Raw genomic sequence first — 12,996 nt, 5'->3', positions numbered from 1 at the left:
ACAGATATACCCAAAACAAAAACACCAAAGTAATTAAGTTAATGTACAGTGACTTTACCCGTTCAACCATATGGCTTAAAAATTGATAATAAGCATCAAAATTTAGACTTTATTTATTATGCAGTAAAGAACAAGCAACCATGTCTTCACAGAAGCTGTCACCGACTTGACTTCCAGATTTGCTCCTTAGATACTGACTTGGACCCCCGCATCATAAATTTCTAAAGGAATTTGTTATTTATTGGCACATCAATTTGATAAAAAAAAATTGACAATAATTTGCTTAGTTAACACAGTTTCAATATCTTGTTAATTACATTCAGCTGGTTAATAAATATAATAAGGAGGCAAAATTCATGAAACATCTTTAGAACACAATTAATCACAATGATAAACTTTATTAACCACGATTTTCAAGTATATAATTGCTTTTTAAGCAAAGATTTTTCTCTTCTGGTAGGCCGATTCGTCGTCATTTTAAATCCTTTGTTTGGCTCGGGGTGAAAGAGCATATGGACACAATTCTTGCAAACTTTATTTGGTTGATTGGGAATGGAGAGTGCATTAATCTATGACTTGAAAATTGGTTTGGTACTCCCCTTGTTTTTTTTAATATCCATCCTTCCATCTATCGTCGTTTGTACAACAAGTTATCTATTTTATATTGCCGATGGTAAGTGGAAAGTTCCAACGTCTTTTTTGGTTAACCCGTTGGTGGCTGCCAGCATCGACCATATCACGCTCCCAGTGATACCTCTGCCTGCTCAGTGTGTCTGGCCTTGCTCTCCAGATCATGAATATTTGCATCATCATCCTATTACTTTGCATCATCATATTACTCTCCATTCTTTTATTTATTGGCGCCTAATGCACCATAAGCTTCCAACTGACGATAATTCAAGGTCACATGGATGTATGTTTGTTTCTATCTGCATGTTGTGCTATAATACTGATGAGACTTCTTCCCATTTGTATTTGTCCTGCAATTTTGCCATGAATCTGTGGCAATGATTGGGGGTTAAGATGAATTGTTCAATTAATTTATCCTCCATAGTGGACATCCTTGATTGCATTCATGTCCACTGCAATTCTCAGGTGCGCGATGTTTATGTTGCTGCCATTGTGCATACAGTTCACACCATTTGGATGGCCACTAATAAACATTTTGCGTTTTAGTTCTGACAAAATCTCTCTTCATACGGAAAAAGTTAAAATTGTATCAGTCAGTTGCTTTGAGTGGTAATATTTCAAAAGGTAATTGTTTACCGTGCCATGCTGATAATTCTTTGTTGGGCAGTTTCATGGTAGCCCCAAGTTAGGCAATAATATTGCAACAATTCACACACGCATTCCTTATATATTCGTATTAGATTAGATGGAAAACCCATATCATTTTCTTACTGCTTCATAGCACATTTTCATTGTAGTCTTCCAGTAAATTGAGGTAAAATAGAGAAGACGTCATGATTCTAAAGTGAAATTTGAGGAGGAATTCAAATGTGCAATTAAGACTGCAGTGAAGCAACTTCTTAATGTTGCTATTCTCTCGAGGGAAAAAAAAATGTTTTGTTTCATGAAGTCATCATTTTTTTAAGGAAATCTCAGTCCTGGTGAAACTGGTTGAACTATATGGCAAATTAAACAAACTGGTTATCTAAGTCCGTGTTAGATGGAAAACAGAGAATAAAAGGTGAGATGAGGTGTGACCCTAAGCTGCACTCAAAAAATATACACATGTAATCAGATGAGTATCCAGGTATACAAAATCTTTAACACAAACTAGGAGAAAATCAACTATATAAATAATGAGATTTCGTGACAACCGTAGATTCATCCCTTGCTCATTATTCTTCAACCTGGGAAGAATAGATTCAATTAGCCACAAGGGGTAAGCTTCGAATTTCCTGCACCCCGCGGATTATCATCCTTCCAATCATCCAAAGCTCTAGCTCTATCCTGTGCAGCATCATCATTTTCATCCTCCTCCTCTTCACCTGGCTTAAACTTCCTATCATTGTGCCAAGATGAATTGGCTTCTTCAATGAATCTGGCAGTGTTCTCTTGCCATGTATTCATTATTTCCATTTCTTTTAATCCTGCTTCCTCAATGCTCATGGTTGGCATCCTTCAACAAAATATTAGATTTAGAATCTCAAAAAAATGTAAGTTAGTACTGATCTTCTATCATTCCTAGGTAATGGAACCACAAAACTGCAAGGGAATTAAACTTCATTTCCTTTCAGGCATAAAGTCTTTTAATGGACTTCTTATATTTCCCTATTCCAAAGCCTTTCAGTAGCTAAGAAAATGTGCATTTTATTGATAAATGGGATAAATCTGTACCTATGACTAGGTTGGAAGACCTGAGCTGCCATTCTTTCTCTCTCATTTGTAAAATTTCCATTCACAAGACTTTGTGGCCCAAATATTAGTGGTTGGTGTTTGTGATCATGTGCTTGTGAGGCTTGTGCTCTTCCTTCCAGAACATCTTGAGCGAAGGTAGCACATGTGATTGGTGGAGATGGCTTAGTATTCTGTGCGCGAACTGCAGCATTGCGATGCCAAGCTTCTGCTTTTTTGGCACGGTCATCCATAACATCCTTAGAAAACTCCTGATCCCCATCCTAAAACATAGCAAAATTACAAGAAGCCATGAATAAAACCAGATTTTATCCCACAGAAAAAGTACAATTTCACATTCCTCTTTAAAACAGAGATGTCTCGTAGATTCACATCACATCTATATGCTTCAAAGCCTGACATTCCAGAATCAGCAAGTGAAATGTAAAAGTCTAAAAATAGTTAAGTTCTGCCAGGTTATAACAGTTCTTTAAGCTTTAACTTAGAGCTCAACAACATCCCATGAAGATCTCACCATAATTATGGCAATATAAAATAGTGGCAGTATATTAAAGATCTTCACCATAATAAGGGTACTGCAGTAAGGATACAAAGCATTTTACTACCTTGGATTGTCTATCCTTTACAGCAGAAAGCATCTCCTCCTCTTTCTTAATCATTTCGAGAAGATCAAATGCCTGGACATTTCAAGACAACCATGAGAAAAATGTAAATATAAATTTAAACAAGTGGAGCTGTTGCACAAGTAGGAACAAACCTTACAGATCGCCAGACAACCATGAGAAAAATGTAAATATAAATTTAAACAAGTGGAGCTGTTGCACAAGTAGGAACAAACCTTACAGATCGCCAAAGATATGCTAGTATTCCAAGCCTGGAAACGAGAAGAAAAATAAGTGAATGGCATAATGAGCAGGTATTGTTTATACATATAGATATGTTTTTGAAAGTGTGGAATCGCCATAGTCCATTTCATAAATCACAAGCTAGTCAGACAATATATAGGACAACTATAGGTCCCACAAACCCACTTTTAAGCCCATCTAATGGTAGATAAATCCACCAGGCGAAAACACATTTTCAGGGAAGCTGTCATACAGCATACACCCAATAAATAAAGTAGCAGTAATGGAGTTTAGCAGCAATGAGCTAAAATAAGTATCAGATCAGATCAAATACAAACCTCTCTTTCTTCTTCTCCATCGTCATCCAATAGTTCTTCCTCTCCTGCCTCAACAGGGGTGGACAAGGCAGCTGCTTTAGTAGAACGCCCACGCCGTTCCTTCCGCTCATTTATTTCCAACAACTTCGATTCTGCAGCTTTTTGTCGTTTAAATCTAGCTATCTGCATAACAGATATACCATTATCAAATACATTAATTGTGAGCATTTGGATGTTTATCATTCAAATTTGCTTGTTCAATTTTCATATCAAGGGAATAATGGGAAAAGGAGTTAAATATACAAATATAAAATGTATGAATTGTATAAAAATCATATCACAGCATTGCAAAAGAAAAAATGACACCTTTCTGGCCCTCTGATCAGCAACAGATTTTGGTACCCCTTGCATATAAGATTCTAACTCCTCTTTTGGGACCAGCTCCATTGCCTCACAAAATGAGATAAATTCCTAAAAAATAGTTTTTTCAGTAAGCTTCGATAAAAGGTCATTAATTAATATAATATTGCAGAAAATAACCGGGATTGAGCATATCATGTTGAATTGGTTGTTGGAAGTGGGGGCAGGTGTTTCCTTTCTATCGATCAGCTCTCACCTTCAGCTTTGCTTGGGAAGCCTTTAGAATCGGTATCCTGTCATCATGTGCTATTTTTTCGGTTAACTCAGCGAGATAATACGGCACCTGAGGGAATCATAACAAAAAATTGGTAAATGGAAAGTAAAAATAGATAAACATTAATTCATCAGTCATCTTCAATAGTCTGTACTTGAAAGTCACACAGATGAAACAAATATTCCATAGTGCATTTTCCAGTCAGCTTTCCCATATTAATAATACACATTATTAGGATACTTAAGTGAAATGGCTGCATGTGCATGATAGAATTTATGCATAAATACTAAATTGAAAGTACCAGTTGTTGCACACATTCCTTTTAAGTGATATTTAGGAAGTAATAATGTACTAAATTTTCCAGGTTTCAATTGGTTTACTTAACTATAATTTTTTATAAAAAAATAATCTTAAAAACTGATTTGATCACAAAGGTAGTTATTGAATACATAGGGAAATAGAAGGCAAAGCAGAAGAGAGAGAAGTAGCATACGAGGATGTACTTGAGATCGGTGGTGGAGATATCTTCTTTGGTTTCATTGGATGAGAACAAACCCAGTTTATTAATCATCTCCTCGCATTTATTCAGAGCGGAGCATCCTTTCTTCACTATCTCCTGATCGGCACCAGACTCAGTGGCGATAGCGTGGATCTTCCTTGCTTCTTCAAACACCGCCGGTAGAGGCATCTCCTCCATCTTAATCGAGCCCATCGCTGCTATTGTGAGATTGAGGCGTCGAGGCTCCGTTGTCTGCGGTGGTTTGCGACTGCGTTTTTGTTTTTGCCTTCTTAAGTAGTGTCGTGCAGACTGGGAAGGAGGATTTAACCGTGATGGAAAATATTTCAAGCACTGAAATTTGATCAAAACTTTCGGGCTAAATTACACCTCAAGTTTATTTAATTGTAATAATTGATTTTAAGTTTTATTTTTTCACACCATTTACATTTCGTAAGTTATTTAATTGTAACGAGTTAATCCTTGAGTATTTTTTGTAATCTTTAACTTATTTAATTGTTACTTTTAAAAGTTAGTAATCGGTATAAAATTAATAAGGAAAACAAACAGATAATTGATGAAGTTTTTTTTTTTTTTTGGTAAGAATTGATGAAGTTTTTCATGCTGAAAGATTGAATGACGGTATAAAATTGATAAATTATAATACTACCTCTCCATCCTTTTAAAAAAAATAATATTACCTCATAGGAAAATAGCTTGGATAAATTGGGATTCTATATGTGTTCCAAAGGAGGATGGAGGGTTGGGGGTTCGGAGGCTGGGCGAGTTTAATATTTCATTGTTAGGAAAATGGTGTTGGAGGATGTTAGTAGATAAGGAGGGGTTGTGGTATCGTGTGTTAAAAGCACGCTACGGAGAGGAGGGGGGGCGGCTGAAGGAGGGGGGAAGATATGGATCATGTTGGTGGAGGACGGTGTGTAATGTGCGTGGGGGTGTCGGTGAAGGAATGGGGAATTGGTTTGAAGATAATGTTCGTCGGGTTGTGGGAGATGGACGTAATACCTTTTTTTGGTTTGATCATTGGGTAGGGGATTCGCCTTTACGGTTCAAATTTCCTCGACTCTTTGATTTGGCTTTGAATAAGGAATGTTCCGTGGAGGAAATGGTTAGGATAGGATTGGGGGAAGGTGGGGAGGCGCATTTGTGGAGGCGCCGTTTATTAGCATGGGAGGAGGAGAGTGTGAGGGAATGTTCATTATTATTACATAACACTGTTTTGCAGGATAATGTAACTGATACATGGAGGTGGCGTCTAGATCCAGTTCATGGTTATGTGGTGCGTGATGCCTATCGTTTTCTTACAAATTCGATGGATCACATTGACAGAAATCTTGTGGCTGACATATGGCATAGGAACATACCGACAAAGGTTTCTTTGTTTATCTGGCGTTTACTCCGCAATAGAATCCCGACACGTGACAACTTGCTGAGGCGTAACATCATTCAACAGACAGGTTCTTTGTGTCCACGTGGTTGTGACATCTTGGAATCCGCTAGACACTTGTTTTTGGATTGCGCTCAGGCAGAATATTTATGGTCAAAGGTTTGTAATTGGCTAGGCATCTCGATGGTGTTTCCTAATGATATCAGTGATCATTTACTTCAGTTTTCTTACTTGCCTGGTCTACCGCGATGGTCTCAATCTCTTTTGAAAGGTATTTGGTTTGCTTGTATGTGGATTATATGGAAGGATCGGAACGACCGCCTCTTTAATAATGCGGCTTCTAATTCTTATGCTCTTTTTGAGAAAGTTAAGTTACACTCTTTTTTGTGGGTAAAGGCAAAACACCCTAATTTCAGTTATTGTTATTATGATTGGTGGACACATCCGTTGTTTTGTATAGGTGTTCACCAACAATTGATATGACTTTGTAATCTTGGATCGGTGATTCACTTTTTGCACGCCTTGTGCAGGGTGTATCACTGTTGTTGTTAATATATATCATTTTTGTTTATGCAAAAAAAAAAAAATAATAATAATAATATTACCTCTATTTAAATTGTTTGCGTAAGGCGTCAAAATCTCTAGACTAAGGTGTAGACACAACGAATGCAAAGTAGTATAGGTGTAAAACCAAGTATCATGGATGAAAATCAGTCATTGTATACTGATCTTACAACTTTTTGTTGTGTATAAGTGCCAAAATTCGTTTATATAACTCCAGCCTATTTAGTGCTCGTTTGGTTTAGGATGGTTTCTAGAGAATCACGGTGGATTTTTACGTTTTCACAAAAGCTTTGCTTTTGTATCTTCAAGATTTCTACGTCCAACTTGTCTCGAAACGTAATATTTGCACTACAAAAGCTAAATCCAAACACACACTTAGATCGATAAACTCTTTTTTTGTTACAAAGATGTTATTGGACGTTTAATTGCCTACCGTGGTTGAACTCATCCTTGCGAATCGCAAATATGAGTTAAATCCTTATCAAGGGAGGGGAGGACTCACTTTTATTTTTTAAATTACGAACAATGTAAATGTTTTGTTAAAATAAAGTGTTTTTGAAGTTTTATATGATCATTATATTGTTAATTTTCTAAAAATCATTTTATAATGTCCGTAATTTAAAAAAGAAAACTCTCTCAAACCCTCCATTCAAACACACCTAAAAATTTCATCCATTTGTTACGGAATTGGATCATCTATTGTGGTTTCAGTTTCTCTACAAATTAATTTTAATATGAGATAATAACTAATTTATTTATTTTATTCAAAAAAAAAAACTAATTAATTTAATTTTAAAAAAATGATTTACAATAAATACTTGCGATTTATTAAAAATAATCTAAATATATCAAAGTCAATTATAGTTTTTTCCTTTTTATAATATGTATGTATGGTATTGGTAACAAACGAACCCTTCCTGGAAGGCAAATCTTAGAAGGCGACAGGAAATAAGAACTCCCCACCAGTTAAACAAAAAAAAAAGCCAATATACGAGTCTTGAAAATCCTGTATTTCGCTTTCTTATAATTCTTTTTTCCAAGGGATAGAAATCAACCAATCTACTTGGTACGGAAGATTAGTGTGAGGCCTTGATTTCCATAAAAAAAAAAAAAAAAAAAAAAAAAAAACCAAAAATCTGTACAAAGTTTACAGTATTGGTGGGGGTGGGGGGACACAGCAGCAAATCTCCTGTAAGCATTCATGTAATAAAATGTATGGTGTTTTAATTAGCATCCGGAACGGGATTTATCTCTAACCATCAATCCCAAGAATGTCCTTGGCCACAACTTCTCCTGATTCTCCAGTAACAGCTAGTGTTTGTGCTACTCGAAGCATCATTAAGGCCCTGTAGGTTGCCAAATCTGCATTTTTAGCAAGAAATTGAGCCTCTTTGCGTTTTTCAATGGCTGTTTCAGTGGATTTTTTTGCTGAGGCTTTAGCTTCTTGAGCCTTATGCATTCTATCCACCGCCAAGGCATCTTGTTCAGCTACCATTGCTGAAAATCAATACAAGATGACAAACTTTAGCAACACGCTCTTTATATTTAACATAGGCAGACAGAATACATCTGCAACTTAAATGCTCATCAAGTAAATTCCATTGCGACTTAAGAACAGAAGATGAACACAAAACCCATTGTTCTACCATATAATTAAATATCCCAGTAAAACCAACAGCAGTCATTTAACTGTTATGACATATTCTAGAACATAATTCTTCTAAATAAGCATAAAATTGCAGACCAAGTACCATGTTATGAAATGGTAAATAAAGAATGTGGTTTTTGACGAATTTATACACGCAGATACAAGATAGTAGATACTACATTGCAAATGAAATACCTAAAAAACAAGGAAAATGTAGGAATATTTAATTAAAAAAATACAACTAAACATGACATTTGTACAAACTGGTAATATTCAAGTATTTATATTGCAACATGACCAAATAAAATAGAGGTCCTTAATCCTTATCTACTCATACAGTAAAGAATAAAGAAAAAACAAGTACACCAAAATTCAACACCAACCATAGTGAAGGCCAAAATGTTTGGAGTCAAAACATTTAACAGAGAATTCCTCATTTAATCTGGTTGAAGACAAAGTATAAATAAAATTACCTCTCAACGAACTTGGTTGACTGCCTCTACCAAACTGACTTGGCTGTCTCTTAAATGACCTCTTCTTTCGCAGAAAATGCTTCGGAATAAGTGATGCCCTCTTTGATTGATGAATCTGACAAAAAAATAACCATGTCAACTAGATAACAGGGATGCAGTACAGCAGTTTACAACAACACCCCACACCTAAGTATTCTTAATTTTGCCAAAACTTAGATCGAGAGAAAAATCTATCTAGATGTGTTCAAGGTATATAAGATTGGCATAGATATCAACTATACTAATCAATTGCAACAAGCCCCTTCAAACCACATAAATTGCATTATTTCTGGTGTCGTGCGCTATGGCACTGGAAATTGCATGCGTCACGGCCACAATATTCAAACTAACTGAAAAATCTTTTGCCCTCAACCAATGTGGCTAGAGACACTTATATTGGGTGTGATGGGATTTCATCCCTTGCTTTGGTTAACCAGTGCCATTCTAGCATGTTTATTATCATTGAGATTGGTAAAAAAATTCCATCATTAAGGATCACTAGTAGTTCTCATTAAAAGAGAAATTTATGATGCAATAACATAACTGTCACATCTCCATGTAATTTTAATGTAATTCAAGATACAAGAAAAAATTAAGAGACGCACATTTCCATGTAATTTTCATGACTTTTTAAATGATCAACAACCAATTTGCAGACAAAGGAGAACGAATAAAAGTGGCCTCCACATAAAAAGCAAGGGCTTAGCTATAAGATGCAGATTTAAATTGAAGTCAACCATATTAGTAAAAACAAAGGCTAAGAAAAGCACAATATGGGTGCGTTTGTTTCGGCTTTAAAAAAAATAGATTGAGTTAAAAGAATCTAGAGATTTTTTTTTTAGAGATTTTTAAAAAAATCTAAAGCTATTTCTGTTTGTCTACTATCATAAAAATCATTTTTTTGAGTTTTAAAAAAATCTAAAGCTATTTCTGTTTGTCTACTATCATAAAAATCATTTTTTTGAGATTTGAAACACTTACACTTGAGTTCCTTGCAGATTTTTAAAAATCTCAAACAAACACAACAAAAACTAAAAAAGTGATTTTTTACTCAAAAAAATAGATTTTTTTCAAAAAAAATTCAAAACAAACAGGCCCTATATTAGGCTTAGCTATAATACATGTGAACTTCCAGATTTTCAAAATATATGGAAAACACCATTTTACCACAGCTCATACACACCAGTAATTCTTCTATATCTCAGACCGGGATGGAAAGACAACGGACATTGTTTTGGGACTTAGGAAGAGACAAAAACTTTTTATGCATGAAACATAAACGAACATGCATCACAGACAAAATATAACTAATACATGATGGTAAATTTACCTCAAAAACCCTAATTAGCATAGACTGTTTTTGCTTCCGTTTTCTCATCCAATAGGTGTATACCGCTTCAATAACTTCCATGCTACCAAGATCCTGACGACTACTGACCGCAGATTTTACATCAAAAGAATCATCTGGATTACAATAATAAACCTTCTCAAAAGCATCAATGATTAACTCAAAGTTATCCTCTGAAACATGCTCTTGAGACACATTATTGAGCTTGCTCAGCCATTCCTCATCTTCAGCGTCCATGTCATAATTTGCAGTTCTCCTTGTCATTGCTCTAGTTATCTCATCCCCGTGCTCAGATATATATGTGGCTGGTCGCTGAAAGATAGAATTGTTGTTGCTTTCAGCATAGGAAGAGACCCCATGAACGCCTGGCACTGGAATAGCAACAGGACCATGGATATTTCGATCGAAACACTGCTTATAAAGGTCTTTAAAGAGATGCCAGTCCTGGCGATCGGTAAACTCCAGCTTCCAACCATTATCCAATGAAAACATAAATGCATGGGTGAACCGGTTGGATGACCAAGATGGCATCCCTTGTTCGGCTTTGCAAGTGCATCTTTCCAATCCATCTCTCTTAACAATTAGAAGCCATTCTGTTGAATCAGGCATCTCTAAAGTGACAACTGCACCATCTTCCCTGTAACACCGGTCTGACTCTATAACCAATATGTTTGCAAAGCAGAAAGAAGAATCTACACTTTGTGCTGAACCCAGTTTGGCAGAACTTGCTTCTTTTAAGCTTCCAGCAGTATTCTCATTGACAAAACTTCTATGTCTCTTAGTGGAGGTCATACCAGAGAACTGGATATTGCATTTTCTACCACCCACTAAATCCGAAGCTACTGATCCATTACTTCTGCGCAAAGTCATCGTTAAAGGACTGCAAGCTTTCCTTTTCTTGAGTGAACTCCTCCTCTTCTGAATGCATCTAGAGTTCAGAACACTTCTAAACTGCCCATTTCGACTACGAGGTTGCCCAGTACCCTTGGCAGACGTTGTTAAGGATAAACTGTCACTGATTTGAATAACATCAGGGATAACAGTACCACTTGCAGAAGGTTCTCTTTCAACAGTATCAGACAAAATCGGCAATTCATCCTTGAATTTCAGGAAACCAATTTCCTCCTCATGATCTTTATCATCACTATGTGCATTTATTGGATTCTGTACAATAAAAAATGACCTAAAGAGAAAATCTAAAAGCATTGACGAGTGCAGATACTCAAAATAAACGGGAACAGCAGAAAAATCAACAGAGAACGATGGAATGAACTGTGTGATCTCAAAAAACCGGCAGATTCCAGTGATGGAAGGAGGAGAACCCTGCATATACATATATCATGAGAACATGTAACAGTGATAAAGTAAGCATTTTTTCGCAAGTAATCATGTTTTTCTCGAATTAAACAGTAACAACAAGTAAATTCAAGTGATCATGTTGCTTTTCTCAAATTAAACAATAACAATAAGTAAATTCAATCCAATAAATTTAGTAAATCAAGTTAAAGGTAAATACATGCAGATGAAGAATATACCTGCAGAAACTGTACACCCTGTGATGGTTTGGACAGAAAAAAGGCAAAAACCTCGGGTAATGTAACTGTGAACCTCATCACCATCATGTATCTCAAAATCGAAACCAACAAAGACGAAAACCGGCCACTCTTTGCAGCACAGGGCTTCACAACAACAGAAAACACACTAATTTCACCATTTTCTTCTCTTTTCTTACTAGAAAGTTCCAAGCTTGCAGCACCAGCAGTCCTTCTCCGCTTTCTAGTATACGTAATACCATACATCCTGTCCACTCCGTCGCCGACCCGGCTCCTTTTCACCGGCTTTACCGCTCGGTCTTTCTCAGCCTCCGTTTTGGGTACAACTGGCGCCTTTCTCGGCACAGCGGCTTTGTTTTTAAGTGGCGGCGGCGGGATAGGCCAGTCATCTCCTTCGTTCTCTCTCTTTATCTTAACTTCAACCGAATCTTCTGGAAGTAACCGGCGACCCGATCGAAGGACCCGACCCGATTCGGATCCCTTCATAACCACTCCGAAAACCCTAGTGGACCGCCTCATACCTACCGCCGGCATTGCCGTACGGTTTTTTTAATCAGAAAAACTAAGAAAAATCGAACCGGGTTTTTTTTTCTTTTTTCTGTTTCTTACATAGAATCAAGAGCCATCGTTACTCGAAAGATGATCGAGTCGAATTAAAAAATAAAAAAATTACATGAAAAAAAGAGAAATCAGATGAAGAGCGAGAGAGGAAAAGATTATATAAAATCGAACCTGAAACGAAAACAAAACGAAAACAAAGGGAAAATAATCGGAAGAAAGCGAAGAGAGTGAGAGAGAGAGAGAGAGGAAAATAGCGATCGATGAGGGAAAGAGTTAGAGTGATTCGGCTAACTAGGGTTTATTATGATGATGATGATTAAAAACCAGAAAGAGGGAGGGAGTGTTATTGTTGTAGTGCAGAGAGAGAGTGGAGATGAGCCGTTGGATTGAAAGGGTGTACGGTTGAGATTAATTAAGCACGCAATCCAAGGGATCCTTGTCTACTATATATATATATAAAAACAATATACTACCAAAAATATACTACTACCCCCAACCCTACTATTTTTTACAGTTACTTTTTACTACTTCTTAAGGGTAAAACTGGAATTTCATATGCATTTGATGCCTTAGAATTGCTCCATTTATAATTTGTCACTTTCTTCCAATGTTGTCCAAAACTGAACACTACTACATAAAATAAATCAAGGCTATTTGAGGTATTTCACACAATTTCACTTTAATTCAACTTTTATTCTTCCCACATTTTTCTCTTTCTCTTTCCACGTTTTCCTTTCTCTTTCTCTCTGCAC

At 36.3% G+C, this 12,996-nt stretch overlaps 3 protein-coding genes across 4 annotated transcripts; 1 reads left to right on the top strand and 2 right to left on the bottom strand.

Moving 5' to 3' along the window:
* Positions 1-1,714: 1,714 nt before the first annotated feature.
* LOC146954711 (PP2A regulatory subunit TAP46-like) lies at positions 1,715-5,028 on the bottom strand. Of its 2 annotated transcripts, none has more exons than XM_085717959.1 (9): positions 4,963-5,028; positions 4,651-4,924; positions 4,140-4,226; positions 3,890-3,994; positions 3,545-3,706; positions 3,119-3,235; positions 2,967-3,038; positions 2,344-2,624; positions 1,715-2,125 (listed from the first exon to the last, which is right to left on the bottom strand). In XM_085717959.1, the coding sequence occupies exons 2-9, from the start codon at positions 4,867-4,869 to the stop codon at positions 1,876-1,878; spliced, it is 1,293 nt and encodes a 430-aa protein (XP_085574085.1). In that variant the 5' UTR covers positions 4,870-4,924; positions 4,963-5,028; the 3' UTR covers positions 1,715-1,875. The 2 variants fall into 2 exon arrangements, with proteins under 2 accessions (XP_085574085.1, XP_085574087.1); XM_085717961.1 differs by having other exon boundaries at positions 3,200-3,235.
* Positions 5,029-5,620: 592 nt separating this feature from the next.
* Positions 5,621-6,541, top strand: LOC146954710 (uncharacterized). The gene has a single exon (XM_085745655.1). The coding sequence runs from the start codon at positions 5,621-5,623 to the stop codon at positions 6,539-6,541; it is 921 nt and encodes a 306-aa protein (XP_085601781.1).
* Positions 6,542-7,617: 1,076 nt separating this feature from the next.
* On the bottom strand, positions 7,618-12,561 carry LOC146954709 (Enhancer of polycomb-like transcription factor protein). Its single transcript, XM_085717950.1, has 4 exons — positions 11,666-12,561; positions 10,113-11,453; positions 8,744-8,858; positions 7,618-8,119 (listed from the first exon to the last, which is right to left on the bottom strand). The coding sequence occupies exons 1-4, from the start codon at positions 12,215-12,217 to the stop codon at positions 7,875-7,877; spliced, it is 2,253 nt and encodes a 750-aa protein (XP_085574076.1). The 5' UTR covers positions 12,218-12,561; the 3' UTR covers positions 7,618-7,874.
* Positions 12,562-12,996: the final 435 nt, after the last annotated feature.

The sequence above is a fragment of the Medicago sativa genome, chromosome 1, assembly GCF_051527215.1.
Source record: "Medicago sativa cultivar Bolivia chromosome 1, Bolivia_mono, whole genome shotgun sequence".
Lineage (NCBI taxonomy): Eukaryota > Viridiplantae > Streptophyta > Magnoliopsida > Fabales > Fabaceae > Medicago > Medicago sativa.
Note: the sequence above shows the minus strand (reverse complement) of the source record. Positions and strands in the feature narration are given on the sequence as shown.